Raw genomic sequence first — 26,451 nt, 5'->3', positions numbered from 1 at the left:
AAAAATAAAAGCTAAATTCTCTGAAATGTATTTTATTTTATATGTAAAGTGACAATAATAAAAACTACCTCATAGCATTCTCATGGGGATTGAATAGAAATCACAGAAAACAGCAATTGCAGTGTTTTGGTAGTTAACTGTATCACTCTCCCCTTGGTTGATTAGTAGTACTACTCTCCCCTTTGTTTTTTAATCCATTAATAGTTTAACATCAGTGCTTATTTATTCTATAAGATAATTTAAAATATGGGTTTACATATCATATAGATTTACACAAAAAAATTTACAATAATTTATAATTATGAACCTTGCTAAAATTTAAAATATATCTTTGAATATTGGCAATAGCAATATATAAAAAGTAATCTATTACAATAAATAAGTGAAATCCATCAGTCATGACTAGGTTTAGTGCTGCTGCCTTACTCCTGGCTTTAACTCCTGTAATTTTTGTGGATCCCCTTTCATTGACTGTATGCTTCTTTTTCCTGTATTCTGTCTGTTTAGTGGTTTTTGTTTTCTGTGTCAGGAAACATTAAAAAAAGGTGCTAGTTCTATTAATGTCTGATACTCTACACTTAATGACACTGTGATTTGCCATTTGCAGTCAAGTTCTGTTAATGTGAGGCTCAATGACAATTTGATTGCTTGGGAACTTTTATGTTGTTTGCACATGTCAGGGGAAAGGTCTGTAATTAGAATAAGCGAGAGTGTGGCCTTCGAACCATTTATAATCATAACTATGTCTTGATTCAGTATGGACATAATAACAAAAGGTGTCTATTTTGGGTGATATCAGAATTAGTATGGTCTATTCAAAGTGTCATTCGCTTCTCTTTCCCCTTTGTGCTTTGCTTCCCTTATATATTAAAGAAAAGGCAACTGTCTGGATAGTCTAAGAATAGCCAAGATTCAGAATTGTAAATGGACACCAACCAATCAACCATAGAACTAGGGACAAAGAATCCCAAAGTATTGTTTGCACTAAAAAGTCAACATGTATAAGCAATCTGGCAAAATTTACTCTTACTGATATGTTAATATTTAAAGTAGCAAAAATGAAGCTAAAAAAAGAGTATCTCAGGCAACCTGACTACCATTTCAGGGCACTGAAGTGTCTATTCCTTGTGTCTATACACTGCTACAGTTAATAATCACAGTGTGTGAATTAGAATGAGAAAAATATGATAAAATGTCACATAATATGTTATTTTTTTAATTTTTGCAATTTTAAAAGTTTGTTGTTTCAAGATAATATTTCTTTCTTTTTTTGGAGGATATAGTATTATATGTACACCAAAAAAAAAAAAAAAAAAAGATTGGAATTTCCTGAAATATAGTCTTAAAATATATGACAAAATTAATTTACTTGAGATACTTATCTAAACTGTGATATACTTATATAAACTTTGATCTACTTATGTAAACTTTGATATGAACTATAAATGAATTAATAATTGTTGATTTTATCTGCCACATTTCATTGAACATTTCTAATTTACTAAAGGTGTTACTCTCTTTAATCATTTCCTGGGATAAAAATCTCAATGTATTGTTTAATTAACTTGAGGATTAAATTTAACATAGGTTTCTTTTAGTGCTAATTATTTTAATTGCCAGGGAGAACTACAACTGTTAGATATGAATTTGTTCTTCGGGTTTGAAGATTTTTCTGCTGTGCTAAAATGTATAAAAACAGAAAATGCAATTTGTATGTCTCCTATATTTTCACTTTCTCACTTGATGCATTTCTTCCCACTAATATTTATACATGTTTAACTCCCCCCCCCTTAAAAACAGATTACCAACAACTTGACTCTCCTTTGATCCTATGTCTTTCATCAGCGATCACATTAATTCTTATATTCTTCACATTCAAATTTCTTGGAAAACTTTCATAATATTTTTTTGTATCCATCTTCCACTCAGTCTACTATAGACAAGAAATTTATTTTTCTACCAAAACTGTCTTTGCCAAGCTCAATGGGACTTTTTTTTTTTTTTTTTAAAGTTCTACTGTCCTCCTTGAAACACTTTCTCCTTTTGCATTAAATGACGGGCTATTTCTTAATTTGCATCATGTTTTTCTGTCTCCTCTGTCTCTGCCTAACTTTCAGATATTCTTTCACTATTATCTTTGATATAGCAGGTACTTTCTATAAAGTTCTCACTTCCCTTCTGTTGTGGGGGGTGGGGAGGAGGGGTAGATCTTTCACTATAGTTTTTCTTCTATATGTGAATTTATTTTCATCTATTTAAAGATTGTGCTTCCTGAATCTAAAGTCATATTCTGGGAAATTGTAAGAAATCATCTCTTTGAATATCGCTATTCCCCTTATCACTGTTCCATGTTTTTGGAGCTATTAGTTTAATGTTAGATCTTTGTATTCTATCCTTCATAATCCTTAATCTATTTTACATTATTTTAAATCTTTGAGCTGCAGCCATAGCAATTTCTTCGGATTTTCAAGTTTAATTATTCTGTCTTCAAGTGCTCTAATTTGTAATTTGACTTGTCCATGCAGTTTCTAATTCCAAGACACTGGTTTTCATTTCTAAATGTCTCAATTGGTTATCAAATTTGCCTATTTTTTCTGGGTGTCTTTTTTACGTGGCTTTATTTTTGTTTTTATCTTTTAAATAAATTTTGACTTACCTATTTTATAGCTCCTATAAGATTTCAATCTATAATCTCTACAGATATAGATATTTTTAAATATCTGAACATCTTGTGGGTCTAATGCTGTCATTAGATTTGCTAAATCTCACTCATCATATTTTTTAATCTTTTCAATTATTATTTTTTTTAATTTTAATTTTGAGTCCATCTGTAATTCTGAATCTTTAATTTTTAACTTCCTGTGGAAATCTTCTGAGGTCTCTCTTGGGTCATGCCTGAGCCTCTTGCCACTCCTCTGAAATATTACATGCCCTGGATTAACTTTTCAACTGGGTTTTTTTGAATTACGGATAGAAGAGCTTGTGGTACAGTCTCTTAGTTACAAATTTTCAGGAGAGACTTTTCCTTTTTAGTCCAAGCTAAGACATCTCTTTGTACTAGGAGGGGTTATTATCTAATCTACCGCTGTACTTAAGGTATAGACATTGTTTCCAGTTACACAATGACATTAAACCTCAAGCATCTAGATTATAGATCCAGCTTTCTTTTACTGCTTTTGGAGACAAAATTACAGATGGCACACACACAGACACACAGAGCAGTTATAGTTCACTCACTGTTCTAGTCTTCAGCAGCCTTTCCATTCTGAACTCTGAAAACTTGAATTTTTTTCTTATGCAGTCACCTATGTATTAAAATGTTTGGTGGTTATTTTATCTAACATTTCTCATTTGTTTGTCATATTGCTAGAACTATTCAATATTTTTTCCGAGTGCTTCCACTAGTCTCATTCTGTACACTCTCCCTGGCTGTTCTCTTTGACTCCCAAAGCTTTGTCATCTAAACAGTGATCATTTCCAAATCTGTTTCTCAAGCCTATTTCACCACTCTATCTTATGCCCTAAGGCAGTCATTCCGAAATTATTTTTTTCTCGAATATTTTATGTACTCTCACTTCTGGGCCTTTACGAATCCCAGACCCTCCTTCTGGGGAAAGCATTCCTTTCCCTCCAGTTTATCTGATCCAACTCAAACATATCGTTTATATCAGCTTTTACATCACTAACTCTGGGAAGCAATGTCTAACCAGGATTAGTTCAGATGCTTCTGCTATTGCTACAGTAGCACCTCATACTGACTATATCATAGCATTTATCAGATATTTATTAAAATATTTTCTTTAATTATATTCTTAATGTCTTTCCTACTAGATTATAAGCACTCTTAGAAAAGAGAAAATTCAACATTGTATTCCCAGTGGCTAGCACTATTTCATTCATTCATTCATTCTAGGTGATATATCTTTAAGGCCTAGAATTCTATCTGGTGTGAAGTTCTCAGTAAAATACATTGAATGAATAAAACTTTTGAAGTAGTTTCTCCCTCCATTTTGCATATTAGGAACCTGGGGTCAGAGATGTTACATGCCCAAGGTCACACACTAATTAGAAATAAGGCCAGGATTTGAACCCAGGCTGGCCTGTCTGCAAAGCCTGTGTTCTTATACATAGTATATAAAATGTGGTTTTTATGTAACAACAATGAAAGAATGGCAAAATGAAGAAAACTTTAATGCACTGCTTTCACATGCTTTTTTCAAAATGTATTTACTCTAGCGGATCTTTTGAAGTTTGTCCTCTATAAGACCAATTCTCAGGAGCCATAACCAGCCAGACATAGTGTCAGTGTCTAGGAATATTATCTGTTTTAGTCGTCAGATGTAGCCCTGTAATAGTTATAATTTTTAAAAGCACCATTTTCCATAGCAATATTTAATTGTATTCATTAAAATAGTTAAAAATCAGAATTAGAGTTTAAATGGAAGACATAAAACATAGAATGGAGAATTAAATTTTTACTCTTTTCCTGAATATTTCTAAGCTATAGCATTATTTTAAAGGTGTTAGTATGATTAGCATAGCAGAGTAAAAAAAAAAAACAATGCATTTTGGTATTGGTCAGACTTGTATTCAAATTTTACTCTGCCACTTGCTGGTTATGTAATGTGTCCATAGGGAAGGTAAGCTATTTTCTTCTGCAAATTGGGGTTGAAATAGCAATTGCAGGACTGTTGTGAAGAGTGCAAATTTCATATATATAATATATATACACACACACACATATATATAAAATAATATAAAGGTACAATGTACATATGTGGTAGCCTAGTACTACATACTTGATAAATAATGATAGGTTATGTGATTGCTATTATCTCCTTTGTATTAAGATAACACTTCCTTAACCCTAGATTACTAAAATATTTGTATTCTTACCTTGTCATTTATTTTAACTTGAATTTTCTATGTATTTTCTACATACTTAATCATGAAGGTGAAATTCATCTATATAAGGTGTAGGCTACGTGATTTCAAACAAACGTATGACAACTATATTTTCAGACTTCAGTAACAAATTACTTAGAAATATTCTTTTGTGGGGGCAAAGAGAAGAAATAGGTAGGAAAATTCCTAAGTCAGAGACAGGAAAAAAAACATAAATTAGGTCTGAAATCTACCTCCTTAGGAAAACATTCCTCTATGCCTTCTATACCAGATAGATGTAAGTATCATACCAACCATGATTACCCTTGAGAAAGAAAGAAAATTGTAGTCATTTACATAATAGCATACATATAACTTGGCAATAAATTTTAAGTGGAAGATATAATATATAAATTGAGCATACTACCTGCAACAATAGAAGATTTTTAACAGTCCATTAATCCATATTAAATATTCTATGAGGTAGAAGTAACTACTGAGATAAAATATGGTTTTCTTTTCCTTGCTGTAATTGTAACCTGATAAAATGTGAGCCACTTTGGTTCATAATTTTTCTCTTTTTCAGAGTTAATCAGGTAATCTTTCCAAGTGTTCTGCAATTTGTGTTCAAGGAAGATCCAAAGTCAAAGTGTATTTATGAAAATTAAAGAAAGAAAAGATTATTTGCAACATTGAAGTCTTTGTCAAATATAAGAATTCATAAGTATTTTAACAGAGCAAGTACTGAGAAACAAACTGAAATATTGATACCATTTTCAGCTTTTAAATTAACACTAACATAAAAGGATAGGGAAAATGTTAAATTTATTTTCAGAGGTTTTTGTTTTGTTTTATTTTTAGGGGAAAAATTATATTGCAATTAGACCTAATTTCTCTGTCTGCTGATAGGATACTAAGGAATTCGGATATAATATTTTCCCACATTAGTGAAAAATGTAGGGCCTTATATTTAAAATTTTTGATGGAATTCTTCCTAAAATGTATTGCATATTTGACTGCATTATTAAGAAAGCAAAAGACAATTTTAACATTTTGTATTAGTTCTATCATAGTTTCAAAAATCCACTATTGTGGTTTATTGTAATGCTGTGATAACCCCAGGAGTCATTCAAGTGGCAAACCCCATTTTTTGCTACATTGAATGCTTTCAGGGTGTTGTGCATTTCTACATGGCATTTCTTCTGACTTCTTGATCTTTAAGACTTACAGGACCCAAACCAAGAGTCTGTGACCAAAGAGTCTGAGTGATTTACCCAAGGCCACACTACTTTGAGAATGAAACCAGAATAAAACATTAATAACCTTACTCCTTTATATGCTTCCCTTCAAATAATGCCTTTGTCCTTTTTAGTGTTTTGCCCTCTGCTTTCTTCTAGTTCTCAATTGTTTATAGTAATTTGACTTTTGGTCTTGTAAGCTAAGTTGAACTAGAGAGTTGACAAGAGAAATGGCATAACTAAGTATTATGTAAAAACTGCAACCAGAAGAATGGGAGAATACATATTTGCAAACTATTCATCTGACGAGAAACTAATATACAGAATATACCAGGAACTTAAACAACTCAATAGCAAAAAAAACAAATAATACAACTTAAGAATGGGCAAATGACCTGAACAGACATTTCTCAAAGGAAAATGTACAAGTGGCGAACAGGTATATTAAAAAATGCTCAATGTCACTAATCATCAGGGAAATGCAAATCATATATTTTTGATTGTGAGATATTATCTCACCCCAATTAGAATGCCTATTTTCAAGATGACAAAAAATATCAAATGCTGGTAAGGATGTGGAGAAGAGATCAGGGAACACTTGTACACTGTCAGTGAGAATGTAAATTAGTGCAGCCATTATGGAAAATAGTACGAAGGTTCTTCAGAAAACTAAAAATAAGAGTACATAGGATCCAGCAATCTCACTGTTGGATATTTATCCAAAGGAAGGGAAATTAGCACACCAAAGGGGCATCTGTACCCCCATGTTTATTACAGAACTATTCATAATAGCCAAGATATGGAATTCATTGGCAGATAAATGGATAAAGAAAATGTAGTATATATTTGAAATGGAATACTACTCAGCTGTAAATAGAATGAAATCCTCTCATTTGTGGCAAAACAGATGAGCCTGGAAGATATTATGTAAAGTGAAATAAATAAGCAACAGAAAGATAAATACCACATGTTCTCACTCATATGTGAGATATTGAAAATAAAGTAACTTGAACTTTTAGAAGTAGACAGTAGAATTGTAGTTGCTAGAAGCTGGGAAGAGGAGCAGGGAAAAGGGTAGGAAGAGGTTGGTTAGTAGACACAAAATTATGGCTGGAGAGAAAAAATAAGTTCTAGTGCTCTACAGTAGGCTAGGTGTCTATAATGAACAATAATCTATTTTGTGTTCTCAATGGCTAAAATAGAGGAGCTCAAATGTTCTCATCACAAAGAAATGATAATTTTTGTGATAATGAATATGCTAATTGCCCTGATTTGATCATCACACATTGTATACATGTATTGAAATATAGCTTTGTACCCCATAAACATGTATAATCAATATATTTCAATTAAAAAATTCCTTTAAAAAATCAAATACAGAGATCCAATCAAGATAGCAGAATAAACTGTCCACATCGTCACTTTCTCTCACAAATCAACCAATTTACAGCTATAAAAATGTAACATCAGTCAAGCCGGAACTGCTGGAGCTCAGCAGAAGAGGAGGAGAGACCTATGGAGTTCATGAAGGCGGGAGAAACCACTATGAGAGAAAGAAAAAGCTGCTTTGAGCATTTCGAGCCGTGGCTGCTTAAAGGCTGGAGCTGCTGAGCGCATGGAGCAGGAGCTGGCAGAAGCCGCAGCTGTGCCCTTCAGATGGAGTTACTTGGAGGTGGCAGGAGAGAAGGTGTCCATGGCGGCCCCAGGACAGCAAGACCACTAATAGGGTTCCCGTGGACCCATGCAGGAGTGAGGAGCCAGAGCAACTGAAAAAAGGGAGCCATTCAGAGGCCAGCGAGTCATCACAAGGGACCAGCACAGGGCCCGTCCCATGGGAAGTGTTTGGAGCACAGGCAGTGGGGTAGACGGGCCCACCAGGGGAACATTGGGACACAGCAAGGACAGCTGATCTGCCCCCCAATCAATACAGGACCACTCAGAGGAGACTGGTCAGGAATACAGAATTGCATGGGGTGCAGTTTGATGAAAAAACTCAGTCCCAGATCAGAGTTTGTACAGAACACAGATCCGCCGGGTCTCTGGAGAGCCAGAAGTGCCTATGAGGTAAACCATTAAACCTTGTGCTACACAAAAAGCTTTCCCTAGGGAAACAGCAGCAAAGTAGCAATTTAAACAACCAAACAGCCCAAGTACTGGTCCCCACAGGAAGTTCCCCCCTGTTAGAAGCAAAGGACAAAAAATTAGTTCCGGACCAGGCACACCACCAGCATCTTGGGGCCTGCCTGGGGAACTGAAGCATAGAAAAGAGGACTGGATCCCCCTCCCACAACCACGCACACCATACCAGCACCCTGGGGCCTGCCTGGGGACCCAAGGCAAGGAGAAGGGAAATGGACCTCTCTCCCACAACCAGGCACACTGAGCCAGTGCTTCAGGGCCCACCTGGGGACCTGAGGCATGGAGAAGGGGACTGGACCTTTCTCCCACAACTAGGCACACCATGCCAGCACCTTGGGCCCTGCCCAGGGACCCAGGGCATGGAGAAGGGGACTGGACCACCCTCCCACAACCAGGCACACTGAGACAGCACCTTGAGGCCCAGTCAGGGACCCAGGGTATGGAGTTGGGGACCGGACCACCCTCCCACAACCAGGCACAACATGCTAGCATCTCGGAGCCCAACCAGGGACCCAGGGCATGGTGATGGGGACTGGACCACCCTCCCACAACCAAACACACCAAGCCAGTGCCTTGGGGCCCACCCATGGTCCTGGGGCATGGAGAAGGGGACTGGACCTCTCTCCCACAACCAGGCACACTATGCTAGCACCTTGGGCCCTGCCCAGGGACCCAGGGCATGGAGAAGGGGACCGGACCACCCTCCCACAACCAGGCACACTGAGCCAGCACTTTGGGGCCCAGCCAGGGACCCGGGGTATGGAGTTGGAGACCGGACCACCCTCCCACAACCAGGCACAACATGCCAACATCTTGGAGCCCAACCAGGGACCCGGGGCATGGTGATGGGGACTGGACCACCCTCCCCAAATCAAGCACACCAAGCCAGTGCCTTGGGGCCCACCCATGGTCCTGGGGCATGGAGTAGGGGACTGGACCACCCTCCAACAACCAGGCACACCATGCCAGCACCTTGGGGCCTGCCTGGGGACCCAAGGCAAAGAGAAGGGGAATGGACCTCTCTCCCACAACCAGGCACATGGCACCAGTGCCTTGGGCTCTGCTCAGAGACTAGAGGCATGGAGAAGGGGACCAAACACACCCCACAACCAGGTATACCGCCAGTGCCAAGGAGCATGCCAAAAATAGCACCCCCACATGGGTACCCCACCACAGCCACCACAATAACCAGGGCTGCTACAAAAGCGGCTAGACACCACAGCCACCATGCAGATGGTCCGCCAACCACTGGAGTGCATTCACACAAGGAGAGTCACCAGCAGAGACAAAGAAAAAAAGAGGATGTCTCTTTCCACAAAACCCATTTCAGAATGACAGAAGAAGCATCTGCTCTATGATAATATTGGGGGACCTGATCACATCTCTCAGCATTGGACAGATCATCTAGGCAACACGTTAACAGAGTAACCATTTTTCTTTCAGAAGGAGAGAAGAAATCTAGGGCACTTAGAGGGGGGAGGGGGAGGGAATGGGGGAAGGGGAAAGGTTGGACAAGGGGCGTAACGAATAATTATGATTTGTAACAATATATATGCTAGTAATACTGATTTAATCAACATATCTCAATGTTCAACCCCCAAAATATGTATAATAAATTTTGATTCAATAAATAAATTATTTTAAAAAAATCAAATACAACATTAATTTTTTAAGAATACGTTTGCATTATATGTGTGTATGCATGTTGTTTTCAGTGTGGGCAGAATGTATATGTCTCTCATTTCTTAGAGATTAATGATGCACTTAATCTGTAAGAAAATGGCATTTTAGATTGTATTAGTAATTCTGAAAATTTTTTACCTACTGGGAGCTAATTTCTAGGTTTCTTTGAAATTGTTTTTTAGAGTTAAATCTAACAATTGGAAACAATCTTAAAGTTCACTTGGAAAATTTCCCAGCCAATGTAGTATCACCAAGTTTCAGAAGTTTCCAGTTGTTTGGGATGATTTATTTTTTTGTAGTAAGACTTGTGATGTTGTTTATTATGATCCTAAATATATAGAAGAGAGATTTTAAAATGTGAATTATCTTATTTAGATCCGCAAAGATGTAATGTTATTTAAAAAAATCAGATCTTGGGCCGTCCCGGTGGCGCACTGGAGAGTGCGCTGCTTGGGAACGCAGCGGCGCTCCCGCTGAGGGTTCGGATCCCATGTGGAGACCAGTTCCCGCTCACTGGCTGAGCGCGGTGTGGACGCAACACCAAGGGTTGTGATCCCGTTGCCGGTCCCCGGTACGGGCATGACACCGAGGGTTGCGATCCCGTTACTGGTCAGTAAAAAAGACAAAAAGGAAAAAAAAATCAGATCTCATTGTATCTTAGAGTCTGCATTTCAGTGTTCACTCATTTGAACCATAATTTGAATTAATGCTTTGTTTAGATTCCCTGATTCATGTCTACAGTACATCTTCTCATTCTATATCTAAGGAAAAAACATATTTTGGGCAACATCCATGTTAATTCTTGAAACATAAACATAAATTCTCATTATCTTGTCGGGTAAGAAAATAAACTTTCTTAGAACTATTAATTAAATTATGCCTTGGGCATTTCCACTTTTCTTTTTAAATCTTCCCTTTATATGACAGAGTATTTGTTGAGTTGCTGCATGGATAGCTTGTGATACAGTGTTTGCGTCCTTTTAACTTTTTCATCAGTGCGTGCATTCTTTTTACTTCTTCTTTGGATTATATTTTGGCTACGATGACATTGTATGGTTTTTAAAAGTTAAACTTATTTTAAAATTTATATCCTAAGGTGTGATTTTGATAATCATAAAACTTCGTAAAGATTTGTTCAGTTTTGGAATAATTTCTATTCAAATGCCAGTACCTCAGATGGAAAGACTCAAATGTAAACTCACACAAAGAACTTGCATTTTAGGATGTAAAGAAGCAGGTACTCAAGATGCCATATACACTAGATCTGGTATGAGTCCCCCACTTTCCCTCCATATTATTTGTGAAATAATATCAATGCATCTCATCAATTGGTAAGTTACCAATACTAAAGATAGCTAACATCTGAAGTCTGTTCACTGGCTGACATTACTGGTCACCTTGGCTGACCGTCTTTTTCCAGCTTCGCTACACATCCTGGAGAGTTTTTGCAGGCTCCAAAGTTGCCTCATTGTTTTGCTACTTTAAGAGTGAGGATGAATATTCTAGCCTCTAATTTTAATGTAAGGTATTACTTTCAGGATAGTACACAAGGGAAGTCCTTGACAATATCATGCAAAATTATTTTACTCCTATTTTTTTTAAGAGTGAGGATGAATATTCTAGCCTCTAATTTTAATGTAAGGTATTACTTTCAGGATAATACACAAGGGAAGTCCTTGACAATATCATGCAAAATTATTTTACTCCTATTTTACTATTAAGTTCAGCTACTCACAATTTCCAAGAACTATGTGTTAATACATATTTTTAACTTAAAAATATCATAGTTCTTAAGGTAAAAACACAACCATTCTAGAGAAACTATGGCAATATCATGTAAAAATCTTATTTTCTGAAGATACCCTCACTGATGTGCTTTATTGGTTAAAGTACTAAGAAAATTGTCAGTAACCTAATTTTGAACAGAACTACTACCTGGAATACCATGAAGTCCTCAACTCTTAAAACAATGCTCAAGAATAAGCCTAATAAGCCTAAAAAAGTGTGACAAAAATGATTAGGTAAATCTTGGTACAATCTGCCCTATAAAAATAAATACAAAGTTTATAGTGTTACATAATTTGAAGATAAGATTAAAAATTCTAAATGATTGAAATTTCCAGCCCTGTAATATTATGAAGAATCGGCTGGTATAGACAAAACCTGTGAACCTAGTGTTAAAATAGCGGAGGTATTTACAGAGACGTATTTCTGATAAACACAGAGAAGTACTACTTTGCATAGTAAAACAATTTTTTTAAATTAAATTTAATTTTATCAATATACAATGTGATTGATTTTTGTGTCCCTTTACTAGTACTTCCAACACTGTGTTGAATAGGAGTGATGAGAGTGGGCATCTTTGTCTAGTTCCTGTTCTTAACAGAAAAGCTTTCAGCTTTTCCCCATTTAAGATGATACTGGCAGTGGGCTTATCATATATGGCTTTAATTATGTTGCCATTCTTTCTGTCTATACCTAACTTGTAGAGAGTCTTTTTCATGAATGAATGTTGAATTTTGTGAAATGCTTTTCCAGCATCTATAGAGATGATCATATGGTGTTTGTCTTTGCTTTTACTGATGTGGTGTATCACATTTATTGATTTGCATATGTTGAATCAATTTTGCATCCCTGGGATGAAGCCCACTTGATTCCGATGTATAATTTTGTGTATGTGTTGCTGTATTCTGTTAGCTAGTATTTTTTTTTTTGAGGATTTGCTTCTATATTAATCAATGATATTGACCTGTAGTTTTCTTTTTTTGTTGTATCTTTGTCTGGTTTTGGTATCAGGGTGATGTTTGCTTCACAGCATGAGTTTGGGAGAATTGCCTCTGTTTCAATCTTTTGGAATAGTTTGTAGAGAATTGGTATCAATTACTCTTTAAAGCTCTGGCAGAACTCTGCAGTGAACCTGTCTGGTCCTGGGCTTTTCTTTGTTGCGAGCCTTCTGATAACAGCGAAGTACAAGATTGTTTATTTGCATCTTTCCATTCTTCTGAAGTTAGCATTTAATGTGATAAATGTCCCCCTTAGTACTGCTTTTGTGGTATCCCACAGGTTTTGATATGATGTATCATTGTCCTCATTAGTTTCAATCAATTTTTGGATTTCCTGTTTAATTTCTTCTTGGACCCATATGTCATTAAGTAGAATGCTGCTTAATTTCCATGTGTTAGTATAGTTTCCAGAATTTCATTTGCTATTGATTTCTAAATTTAATCCATTGTGATCTGAAAAAATACATGGGATAATTCCAACTTTTTTTAATGTGTTGAGACTTGATTTCTGCCCTAACATGTGAACTATCCTGGAGAATGTTCCATGTGCTGATGAGAATGAATATTCTGAGGTTGTTGGATGGAATGTTCTGTAGATATCTGCCAAGTCCAATTTCTCTAAAGTGTTGTTTAGATCTTGTGTTTCTCTAGTAATTCTTTACCTAGATGATCTGTCCAATATTGATAATGGAATGTTCAGGTATGCTGCTATTATGGTATTAGTGTCTATCTGACTCTTTAGGTCTAATAGAGTTTGCTTTATAAATCTGGCTGCTCTGATGTTGGGTGCATATATATTTATGATTATTATATCTTCTTGATGGATAAATCCTTTTATCATTATATAGTGGTCTTCTTTATCTCTTTTTATCGCTTTTGGTATAAAGTCTATTTTATCGTATATAAGAATAGCTACTCCAGCTTGTTTTTCATTTCTATTTGCATGGTATATCTTTTCTAATCCTTTCACTCTTAGTTTATGTGTGTCTGTACAGGTGAGGTGAGTCTTTTGAAGGCAACATATAGTTGGGTCCACCTTTTAAATCCAGTCAGTCAGTCTGTGTCTTTTGAGTGGGGAATTTAATCTTTTACATTAAGAGTTATTATTGAAAAGTGTTGATTTACTCCTAGCATTTTACTGATTTTTGTTTGGATGTCTTACATGTCTTTTGTTCCTTTCTTTCCGATTTACTGATTGTCTTCTCTATTTGTTGGTTTCTTGGGGTGGTAGATAAACTTCTTTCTTTTTTTTTTTTTTTCTCTTCATTGTTGGCATTTTTATTTTACTAGTGGGTTTTTGTTTTTGTTGAGTTTTTATGGCAGTGGTGATTATTTTTCAGGTACCAAACTCAGTACTCCCTTGATAATTTCTTGTAAGGGTGGTCATGTGGTAGTGAATTCCTGCAGTTTTTGTTTGTCTAGAAATATACTATGTGCCCTTCATTTCAGAAGGAGAGCCTTGCTGGGTAAAGTATTCTTGGATGGCAATCACTGTCTTTTAATATTTTGAATATATCATCCTGTTCCTTTCTGGCTTTTAGGATTTTTGATGAAAAGCCTGATGTTAGGCTGATTGGGGTTCCCTTATAGGTGACTTGATGCTTCTCTCTTGCAGCTTTTTAAGATTCTCTCTTTGTCTTTGAGTTTTGCCAGTTTGACTATAACATGTCTTGGAGGTGACCTTTTAGGGTTAAGTACGTTTGGGGATCTTTGTGCTTCCTGAATCCGAAGATCTGTGTCTTTCCCTAAACCTGAGAAGTTTTCTGCCACTATTTTGTTGAGTATGTTTTCAGTGCAATCTCCTTTTTCCTCCCCTTCTGGAATACCCATGATTTGGATATTTGAGTGTTTAAGGTTGTCTGTTATCTCTCTTAGATTTTCCTCAATGTTTTTAATTCTTTTTTCTTTTTTTTGTCTGCCTGTGTTGTTTCAAACAGCCCATTTTCAAGGTCAGAAATTCTGTCTTCTGCTTCTGCAAGCCTGCTGGTTAGACTCTCATTTGTGTTTTTTATTTTGTTGAATGAATTCTTCAGCTCTGCAAGCTCTGCTACATTCTTTTTTAGGGTATTGATTTCCTTGTACATTTCTTCTTTCAGGTCCTGTATACTTTTCTTCATTTCATTGTGCTGTCTGGCTGAGTTTTCTTATATCTCATTTAGTTCCCTCAGAATTATCACTTGAAATTCCTTGTCAGTCATTTCAAGGGCTTCTTGTTCTATAGGATCTAGAGCTTGAGAGTTATTATTAGCCTTTAGTGGTGTACTTTCTTGATTTTTCATATTTCTGGTATCTTTCATTTGGTGTTTAGTCATTGTGGCAAGGGATTTCGCAGTCCAGTCAATTGACCCTACTGTCTGGGTAGAATCCTGCTGGGACTGCCAATTTGGTATGGCTGCTTCAGTGCCTGTAAGTGGGAAGCTTGGGCCTTTCTGGGCTTTAGGGACTGTACTTGGATAGGAGTCCAGTAGTAGCAGCTACCTGCCTCAGCATGCGGGTGTCTCGGGGCACATGGTGGTCGCAGCAGCTCCTGGGCCTCTCTGTGGGGGCCTCTCTGGGTCGTATGCGCTCACCTGGGCCGGGGGTGGTCCTGCATCAGTGCCTACCTGCTCTGGTATGTGCAGGCATCTAGGGATGCATGGTGGTCATGGTGGCTCCCAGGCCTCTCTGCACGGGCCTCTGTGGGTGGCTCACAGTCGCCTGGACTGGGGGTGGTCCCGTGTTGGCGCCTACCTGCTCTGTTGCACGCAGTCATCTTGGAGCACGTGGTGGTCGTGCTGGCTCTGCATAGTAAAACAATTTAAGAAAAATGTTTAATTTTTATGCTTAATACATGCTAAAATATAGGTACAATAAAATAACAGTTTAGATACATTCATGGATGATAAGTGAAAATGAGATAGGAAATTGGCAATAGAATGTGCTAAAAAGAACAATGCATGCAGAACTGGAAGAACTGAACTCTTAAGACCTGTTTTTCCTTAAGGGGGTACATGCAACCTTAGGCAAGCCTAACTTTTCTGAGTTTCAGTTGCCTTAGAGCTAAAACGATTGGACACAATCAGTGGTTTTCATTTTTTTAAGGAGATAAATACATTTTTCTTACTCGTATACTTTTCTCCAAATAAAATAGTACTCATAACTCCAAAATTAAAACTATAGATAAATAGTTCAATTGATCAATCGATTGATCAATTGGTCAAATATATATAGATAGATATAAGGTGAATAGAAGGAGTTTGGACAGCCAAAGTCCAGCCTGCTCAGGTAGCGGCTATCTTGGGTAGCCCTGAGACATCCTACAGAATACAATTTAAAAGTATTTATGATCTCTTTTATTAAATATGTCCTATGATCCTAAGTCAAATGTTTTAAATAGGAAAACAATTTTTTGCCACAGAATTGTATTGGCTTGATTTGTGAGAGGAACAATATGGAGCACAATTCTATCTCAGTGTATCAGTTTCTTCTGTCTTTATATCAATAAACTGATGGCTTTTTTTTTCTTCTTTTTCTGTTTTTTTAATGTGTATAAAATCAGCTCTTGTTGTGAGGATTTATTATTCCATGCATATTCTCCTGGGAGCTAAAAGTTCTGGTATAGAATATAGACCACAGATCTATCTCGGTATATCAATTTCTTCTAATTCTATCTCAGTGTATCAGTTTCTTCTGTCTTTATATCAATAAACTGATGGCTTTTTTTTTTCTTCTTTTTCTGTTTTTTTAATGTGTATAAAATCAGCTCTTGTTGTGAGGATTTATTATTCCATGCATATTCTCTTGGGAGCTAAAAGTTCTGGTATAGAATATAGACCACAGATCTATCTCGGTATATCAATTTCTTCTGTCTTTATATCAAAAAACTGATTATTTTTTTCCTTCTTTTTCTGTTATTTCTAATGTGTATAATATGAGCTCTTGTGTGTGGATTTATGATTCCATGCATATTCTCCTGGGAGTTAAAAGCACTGGTATTGAGCAACTCACATAAACTCTAGGTGAATTACTTTACCATTTATGAAATAGAAAGAATAAAACTTTCTCCTGGGAAATATTAGTAAGCTACTCTGAATTGCTTGGATGAACTGTTTGGTAAAAATGTTTTTCTCCGATTATCATTACTTTTTTTTGTAATCAGCCTTGACTTGTGGATCTCATTATGACAATATTGTCTTTTGGATTTACTAATCCTTCAAACTTGCTAATTATCTCTTTTTAAGACCTGTTTTCTGTGCTGATTCTATGTATTTTTGTTTTAATTAACTGAAGATTAGGAAAGGAGATCTTTTGGTTTAAATGGGTAAAATTACATTTTGAAATCTAATTCTTTGTTTTTTTTTATTTTTTTGTGATTTTTTTTTATATTCACAATTCATACTTTCAAAGTCTTTGTAACTATATGATACTAACTAAATTGATTTTATTTACTTGATTCTTTTACTTTCACCTTGTGATATTGGCATCTCCCAGAAGCAGAATTAGATTTGACTTTCCTGCTTTGTTTGTGTGCATTCAGAAAAGACCTTCCTCTATTAAGTCATGAACACATTACTTTGCAGTAACAGCATGTAGAGCCATCAGCTGGTATCCTCTGAGTGAAGGTTGATTCCCCTGGTGTACAGAGTTAACATCTATTCATTTTTCTCCAGTATATTGAATCTAAATGATCCTTCATCACATGATTATCCTAGGCATTCAGTCACTGCAAAGTACTCATTTAGAAGATATTAAAAGAATGTGTATCCTATGTCCTCAAGAAGTTACAGTCACTGTATTTGTTTATCTGCTGTTTCTTCTGTGCCTTTGTGGAGAACAGGGAAAGAGTTCTGATCAAATTAGCAAATGAAATACAAATTAAGTCAAGCACAGTCAATAACATGTTTCCTATTGGACGTTTTTATACCTTTCACAGAATTTCCAACTTGTGAGCCACTAACTCAATTTATATGCAAAAGTGGAAGATGCATTAGCAGCAAATGGCACTGTGACTCTGGCAAGTATCAAATATTCACTGTACAACACTGATTGATTGGGGATCTGGCAGTCTGAGCTGCCGGGCTTCCTTCAAAGGTGATTTGTAAGAGAAGCTTGTGGAGTCAAGCAAAATGGCTAAGACAAGTGGTAAAGAAGGCAGCTGGCACATCATTGGGGATTAGCATTAAAGATAATGGAGCTCAATATTTGTCCCATGGGGCTATTATAGAGATTTGTTTTCAGACATTATATTGGACATAGTCGAAGTTTACAAACATGAAGTACAAACAGGAAAGGAAATTCAAAAGAAATGACCTGCACAACTCAGGTTCCCCAAAGCATTTATGTAACCTCAGGATGGAGTAGTTTTAAATTATTATGGAATTATACAGATAGCCTCAACTCCATCACCTTGCTTTTTATGCACAAATTATGTTTTTTCTTACACTCAAGTGTATCATTTTGCTAAATTATGCCAAATACAGGTAAACAAATTACATATGAATCAATGCATTCTCGGTCATTTATTTCAAGTTAATCTACTTTCACTTTATAGTCCTCTCACCTTCTTCCTGAAGTGGTCGTTAATAAAGAATAGAAATCATTTCTAATAATAGTACACAACAATTTCCAAATATAAATACACATATAAGAGCCAGTGGAGGAGGGGCACACAGTGGGTTCTAATGTTGGAGGATGAGGAAGAAGAGACTAAATTAAAGATATAAAGTCTGGGATATAGAGATTATGGGGTTTTTTTTCCTTTTTCTTTCTTTCCTTCTTTTTTTTTTTTTTTTCTTTTTTGTCAGCTGGCCAGTATGGAGATCCAGACCCTCGACCTTGGTGTTATAACACCATGCTCTAACCAACTGAGTAACTGCCCAGTCCAGGATTATGGGTTTAAATAATAATTTTCCACAATTATTATATCACTAGTTGTATCCTCCCCTTGTATCATTCTCCATAAATGCATTCAGTCATGGTTATTTCTGACTGAAATAGAAATAATTTCAAAATCCAAAGTCAAGGATTTTTTTTTTCTCTTAGTTTAGAAGTTGATATTAAATCAGAAGAGGAATAATTCTCCCACCATTCATGGAAAATGTTGATCCACTGACTCGTCATTCCTTTTTCAAAAACAAATGCAAAGTCTATATAGCATAAAAAAAGATATTTCATTAGAAAAATTTTCACCCTGGATCATTTTTCACTACCTGACATTGGTGTTTCTTTCCAGATGACGACTGCGGGGATGGGAGTGATGAGGCTGGCTGTGTTCTGTCTTGCTTTGATAATCAGTTCAGATGTTCCAGTGGCAGATGTATCCCAGGCCATTGGGCCTGTGATGGTGACAATGACTGTGGAGACTTCAGTGATGAAACCCAAATCAATTGTACCAAAGAAGGTTAGTAATTTTGTAAATCTATCAAATCTCATTTTAAGTTGATGTCTAATATTTGGAGTATCTCAAATAAATATTACATATAAAAAATTGCTTATCAGATAAAAATCATACACATGGAACTCTGTAAAATAATTTGCCAATCTCTTTACTTGCACTCTTTACTTTCTTTTCTCTGGTTTCTCACTTCAATGCCTCCTTATACCTTGATACTTTCTGTGGGCTTTGCTTCCTACATTCATCAGATACTTTACCTACTAATCTTTTAAACCTCTCTAAACCCCAAAACCATATCAAAAGAATAAAATGAAAGAATAAGAAAGGCATAATTTTACTTTCATTTCTATACCAAATTACTTTGCTTAAGGTTGGGAATAATCTCTTATTGAATGGTTGTATATTTCCAATTGACTGGCTTTCTGAAATGCATGCTAAGAGAGGAAGGAGATCATGATCGTGGCTCTCAGCATATCCATGGGGAAGTAGACCCTGTCATTTGCATGGGTTACTTTGCAAAATTTCATCAGCCATAGGGCATGTTAATATCACAGAAAAAATCAATTGTATATTTCCAATTGACTGGCTTTCTGAAATGCATGCTAAGAGAGGAAGGAGATCATGATTGTGGCTCTCAGCATATCCATGGGGAAGTAGACCCTGTCATTTGCATGGGTTACTTTGCAAAATTTGATCAGCCATAGGGCATGTTAATATCACAGAAAAAATCAATAGCTTGTCAAACGATCATACAATTAGTACCATTTTTAATAGAAATTTTTCTCCTACTAAAACATTGAAAGAATTTGTTATTCATTCTTTCACTTACTCTGAAAATATTTATTAAGGACTAAAGGATAGACAAAAGGATGAAAAGACATGGTCCCTGTTCAATTTGAATATCTAGCATGCAGACAGACAAACAATAAAATGATTTATTTAATGAGGTGAGGTGGGAGTAAATTATGTACTCTGTGATCATAAGAAAGGAAGAATTTTCAAAGTGTTTTCCAAGGAAATATATTTGTCTTCTAAAAATATTTGATAACCTATAAGATAAACAATTTCTAAAGTGTTTTCTCTGATTTGGATTCCTTTCATCTGTCTTTTTTGCTCTGTGTCTCTCTCATTAAACTGTAAATTCTGGAAATAGTGACTATTAAAGAAAATATCTGTGCAATATTAGGTTCTTAAAAGAATAACCCTGGCTTTTTTGTGAATTCTGTAAGTGATTTATTAAAAAAACATATTGTTTGGTTTTGATTTTACCTGAATGACCTGGGGTACCAGAGTCAATGATCCATATATGGCTGAACAATGACCCATGAGCCATGAGGCAATGACATAGTCTTTGTGGTTAATGGGCTTGACATGATTCATGTCTATCCTTGGCAGTGGACATAACAGAAATTATAATGAAAACAAACAAACAAAAAAAACTAAGAAATTTTTTATGACAATGTCATAAGATTTAACAAGAGCATATTTGAATTCAGTTTTGTGTCAAAATCAGGAGAGGAATGAGTTATAGATAAAACTACTCATACTGATATTATCTGTCTCTTATTCTCAATTATGTAATAAGTTCAGTTTCTTTCCCTCTCTCTCTCTCCTTCTCTTATAATGAAAACAAACAAACAAAAAAAACTAAGAAATTTTTTATGACAATGTCATAAGATTTAGCAAGAGCATATTTGAATTCAGTTTTGTGTCAAAATCAGGAGAGGAATGAGTTATAGATAAAACTACTCATACTGATATTATCTGTCTCTTATTATCAATTATGTAATAAGTTCAGTTTCTTTCCCTCTCTCTCTCTCCTTCTCTCTCCCTCACTTCTCCTCTCCTTATCTCTAGCTCATTCTTGTGTCCTTTTCTCTCTCCATTTAGTTGTTCAACAAGGATACATGAGCTAGAACTTTTTTGTTCATCATTATTCTGGAATGGAAAAAGAAAGTGTACATAAAGATTTTTTGAAATATTTGAAACATTCATATGAGGGGTGGTTAACATTTCATTACTACATTGCACTTTAAATATAAACTGCATTTTCCCCTCCTTGCAGATGTCTTTTTAGGCTCCTCATGGGGTGTGCATCTGTGACCTGCTGGCACGACCCCATAATATGCTGTGAAGGAGAAATTGCCCCAAAGCTAATTTATTTTCACCTCAGAAATGAGATTTCAACCCTATCTTTTATGTGTATTTATCTCTGAGTTAAAATGATCATTGCACATTAAGAGGTATTGAAAAGATCGCTTTTGCTTCATGAGGGTCCGAAGTGGGTGGCATACCTCCTTGTTGGTTCTGTAGGTAGTTTTTTTTGGGGGGGGGCGGTTGCTTATTATAGAAACAGCAGTGATTTAATGATAATGACCTTCCGAGACAGACTTATTGTGACTATTTAATGTAATGGCCTAGGTCCCTTCTGGTGCCCTTTGTGAAATTTCATTACAATGACACATAGTAAATAGAAAGGTCTTTCTTTTCTCATCTTTAAGTGAAATTAAGCATGCAATTGAGAGCGAGGTAGTACTTATTTGGGATTATATAAATGTCAATTCTAGAAAATTAGTTAAAGGAAAAGATTATACTCTATAGCTGCATAAACAGATGGTTGGATACAGAAATAAGAACAGATAATCTTTGTTTGGAACTCCAGCTATGTAATTCCGGGCAAGTATCTAAACCTGTCTGAGTAATATTTATTGTGAGGATTAAATGAAGTAACAAATGCAAAGTGCCTAACAATTAGTGGGTCACCAACTATGCTAACTCCATTTTCTTCCCCTACATTATCACTAATGGAATCTCCTCACTGGTGCTTACTGCTAGACAATAGGTACAAAATGATTTAAGATTTTCCTATCTTAAACAAAACGAAATAAACAATAACAAAAGATAAGAGAAACATCTCGTCAGTATATTTTATTGAATCCTGTGCTGAAATTGCCAATATTTATTGGACAAATGAAGATGATTACATTGCATTATGAACACAGTGTAAATGCAAAGTTAAAATTAAGAATGTACTGACCGCTAGTTTTGATTTATTATGAATCATCTTTAACAAGTACCCAAATCCATTAAGCAGTTAAGTGTACAACATTATTAATATACATGCTCACACATGCTCATTTTCTCCTGCTTTGACTATTTATCTCTGCTTCTGTTTTGGAAACTTCCGCTTTTCTTTTTGGGCTGTACTCTCATTCATTTACCTCACTACCTCCTTGTCCTCATATCTAAGAAGGAAACTAAAATAATTTTATCCTGTCCTTATGCTTTCACAGTGAAGCACAGTATTTGGTACACAGTGAATGCTCAGTAAATAATTGTTAAATGAAAGTTTATTTCTTGACCACAAAATCTGATTATACTCCCAAAATCCATTCCTTATTTGTTCTGTCTTATACAGGTAGTAACTTTTTCCGTTTCATCACCTAACCTCAGATCCTAGAGTTCATTTTCATGATGATGTATGAGACCAAGTGTACTGATCTAGTCACGTATGTTTTCTTAATGCAATGTAATCATCTTCATTTGTCCAATAAATATTGGCAATTTCAGCACAGGATTCAATAAAATATACTGACGAGATGTTTCTCTTATCTTTTGTTATTGTTTATTTCGTTTTGTTTAAGATAGGAAAATCTTAAATCATTTTGTACCTATTGTCTAGCAGTAAGCACCAGTGAGGAGATTCCATTAGTGATAATGTAGGGGAAGAAAATGGAGTTAGCATAGTTGGTGACCCACTAATTGTTAGGCACTTTGCATTTGTTACTTCATTTAATCCTCACAATAAATATTACTCAGACAGGTTTAGATACTTGCCCGGAATTACATAGCTGGAGTTCCAAACAAAGATTATCTGTTCTTATTTCTGTATCCAACCATCTGTTTATGCAGCTATAGAGTATAATCTTTTCCCTTAACTAATTTTCTAGAATTGACATTTATATAATCCCAAATAAGTACTACCTCGCTCTCAANTCCCTCACTTCTCCTCTCCTTATCTCTAGCTCATTCTTGTGTCCTTTTCTCTCTCCATTTAGTTGTTCAACAAGGATACATGAGCTAGAACTTTTTTGTTCATCATTATTCTGGAATGGAAAAAGAAAGTGTACATAAAGATTTTTTGAAATATTTGAAACATTCATATGAGGGGTGGTTAACATTTCATTACTACATTGCACTTTAAATATAAACTGCATTTTCCCCTCCTTGCAGATGTCTTTTTAGGCTCCTCATGGGGTGTGCATCTGTGACCTGCTGGCACGACCCCATAATATGCTGTGAAGGAGAAATTGCCCCAAAGCTAATTTATTTTCACCTCAGAAATGAGATTTCAACCCTATCTTTTATGTGTATTTATCTCTGAGTTAAAATGATCATTGCACATTAAGAGGTATTGAAAAGATCGCTTTTGCTTCATGAGGGTCCGAAGTGGGTGGCATACCTCCTTGTTGGTTCTGTAGGTAGTTTTTTTTGGGGGGGGGCGGTTGCTTATTATAGAAACAGCAGTGATTTAATGATAATGACCTTCCTCTTTAGAACACCTCAATTTCACTAATATATTACTGTAAAGGATACACTGCCAATGGGAATGCCATGTATTTCTTATATGATTATGGTGAAACACTAAAAAAAAATCCAGATAATCTACATGATTCTTAAACGTATTTCAAGCAAAGAATTAGGAGAATTTCCTGAACTGATTTATATTTATCAGATTATAAATCATACTAGGATTTCCTAATCTAATATTCTACTTGGTGAATACAAGATACAGAAATTTGGGAAAAAGTAACATTCTGGGATGACTTTGGTACAAAACAATCCAGCATATTTCAAAGGGAATTTATATATTTTTATCTATCATCATTTTGATTACATATTCTGGTATAGAAATTATAAAATAATGAGGGCACGTAGAATTGTTAAAGCTGATCTGGAAAGTCATTTGCACATGTAGTATTTGTGAGGCTGTTGCCAAGATAAAATAGAAATTCAATGCAATTAGTCATATAATTCAGTCCCGAGACCTGCTGTGGAAGAAAGAGCAGGGGATTGTGGCTTGAGTTTTCAAAAATGGCTGTCAAAACTGATCAAATCCACCGTATAACTGCTCAGCACTTTGCTTTACACTCCTGGTTAGGCAGAGCATATGGTGCAGTTTCTTTCAACTCAGATTGTTTTCAAAAATGTAGAAATACTCTTGAGTTAACTTTTAATGGTAAAGAAGCAGAAGATACCAGGAAATGGAACATTTCATATATCATCTCCATTTCAGAAAATTCCTGAATTTAAGTTCAGTTCATATTCTATCTAAAATCACTTTTAAAAAAGAAGAATTTCTATAGTGATGATCAGTTTTTCATCATCAATATGATTAATTCATGGATAAAATGGGTAGTCTCCTTCTAGATTAATGTAAATCCATATCCTTCCCTCTTAATTTTATGCTGTTCTTTTCTTCATTTCCAAACTTCCTTATAGGCAAAGATGACAATATCTTCAGAAAGCACTACGTTTTCATACAGTCACTGTTACACACACAGAAACACACACACACGCACATGCACAGAGTGGGGGGGAGAAGGAGATGAGAGACACTACCAGAAAAGGTAGAATAGAAAGACAATCTGCAGCACAATGCCTATCTCTCATTAATTTAGTTCTGGTTTCTTTTTGGTCTGAATTCTTGGGTTGATTCATATCTCTATAGAGACCTTTTCTTAAAGCTATTGAGTGAATAGTTTCTTCAAATGAAAAAAATAAGTGAGGCTGGACCCTCATGGAATTTGGAACGCGGGAACTTCCTCTAGAGTTCAGGCCTGGCCATTTATTTATGTATTGAAAGGTTCTTGTAAAAAGGTGGTTTTACTTATAAGGATATCAAGAATAAATTTAAAGTGAGACTTTTCTTATAAACATTTAACTCTGTGGCTGAAACAGTAAAATAAGATGACTGTGGACATCTATGAAATACCAAATATATAGAATTAATCTTATCTTTTTGTTGACAGTTTAATTTATTTGAATTGCATAAACTTTCATTCTTATACTTTTTTGGGAAATCTCAACTAAATTTCACCCCTGGAGTAAGGCATTTCTAATATAAACATTTGCAAATTGTTCAGTAATTTTTGGATAACTATTCCACCGGGTAAATTTCCATTCAGAAATTGGTGTAAAAATGTACACCAAATAATTCACCATGAACTCGATGGAGAAGGAAGTGGTTTTCTCTAAAATAGATTTTGCCTAAATTTTGCAATTTTTCATAAAAGCAACTTAAATATTGGATTTTTCGTTATTTTGAAGGGACATCTGACCCTGGTTTATTATCATTGTTGTTTAATACCTTCTGTTTGGCTGTCTGAAAATGAAATATTTATTGCCTGCTGCGCTAAGTGAACAAGTTGGAAGATGCTAGAACAATATGTGATCTCTTATTTACATTATGAACACAGTGTAAATGCAAAGTTAAAATTAAGAATGTACTGACCGCTAGTTTTGATTTATTATGAATCATCTTTAACAAGTACCCAAATCCATTAAGCAGTTAAGTGTACAACATTATTAATATACATGCTCACACATGCTCATTTTCTCCTGCTTTGACTATTTATCTCTGCTTCTGTTTTGGAAACTTCCGCTTTTCTTTTTGGGCTGTACTCTCATTCATTTACCTCACTACCTCCTTGTCCTCATATCTAAGAAGGAAACTAAAATAATTTTATCCTGTCCTTATGCTTTCACAGTGAAGCACAGTATTTGGTACACAGTGAATGCTCAGTAAATAATTGTTAAATGAAAGTTTATTTCTTGACCACAAAATCTGATTATACTCCCAAAATCCATTCCTTATTTGTTCTGTCTTATACAGGTAGTAACTTTTTCCGTTTCATCACCTAACCTCAGATCCTAGAGTTCATTTTCATGATGGTGTATGAGACCAAGTGTACTGATCTAGTCACATATGTTTTCTTAATGCAATGTAATCATCTTCATTTGTCCAATAAATATTGGCAATTTCAGCACAGGATTCAATAAAATATACTGACGAGATGTTTCTCTTATCTTTTGTTATTGTTTATTTCGTTTTGTTTAAGATAGGAAAATCTTAAATCATTTTGTACCTATTGTCTAGCAGTAAGCACCAGTGAGGAGATTCCATTAGTGATAATGTAGGGGAAGAAAATGGAGTTAGCATAGTTGGTGACCCACTAATTGTTAGGCACTTTGCATTTGTTACTTCATTTAATCCTCACAATAAATATTACTCAGACAGGTTTAGATACTTGCCCGGAATTACATAGCTGGAGTTCCAAACAAAGATTAT

At 35.5% G+C, this 26,451-nt stretch overlaps 1 protein-coding gene across 1 annotated transcript in view; it reads left to right on the top strand.

Annotated features, from left to right (window-relative positions):
- Positions 1-26,451, top strand: part of LOC103604074 (low-density lipoprotein receptor-related protein 1B-like) — a gene marked incomplete at its 3' end in the record, with an annotated part of 152,863 nt that overhangs the window by 86,140 nt on the left and 40,272 nt on the right. The window contains exons 11-12 of the mRNA XM_008588666.1: positions 17,640-17,720; positions 18,939-19,106. Coding sequence (XP_008586888.1) covers positions 17,640-17,720; positions 18,939-19,106 — 249 coding nt within the window. The remainder of the gene's footprint in view (positions 1-17,639; positions 17,721-18,938; positions 19,107-26,451) is intronic.

This window comes from Galeopterus variegatus, unplaced genomic scaffold (assembly GCF_000696425.1).
Source record: "Galeopterus variegatus unplaced genomic scaffold, G_variegatus-3.0.2 Scaffold4948, whole genome shotgun sequence".
In the NCBI taxonomy this organism is placed as follows: domain Eukaryota; kingdom Metazoa; phylum Chordata; class Mammalia; order Dermoptera; family Cynocephalidae; genus Galeopterus; species Galeopterus variegatus.
Note: the sequence above shows the minus strand (reverse complement) of the source record. Positions and strands in the feature narration are given on the sequence as shown.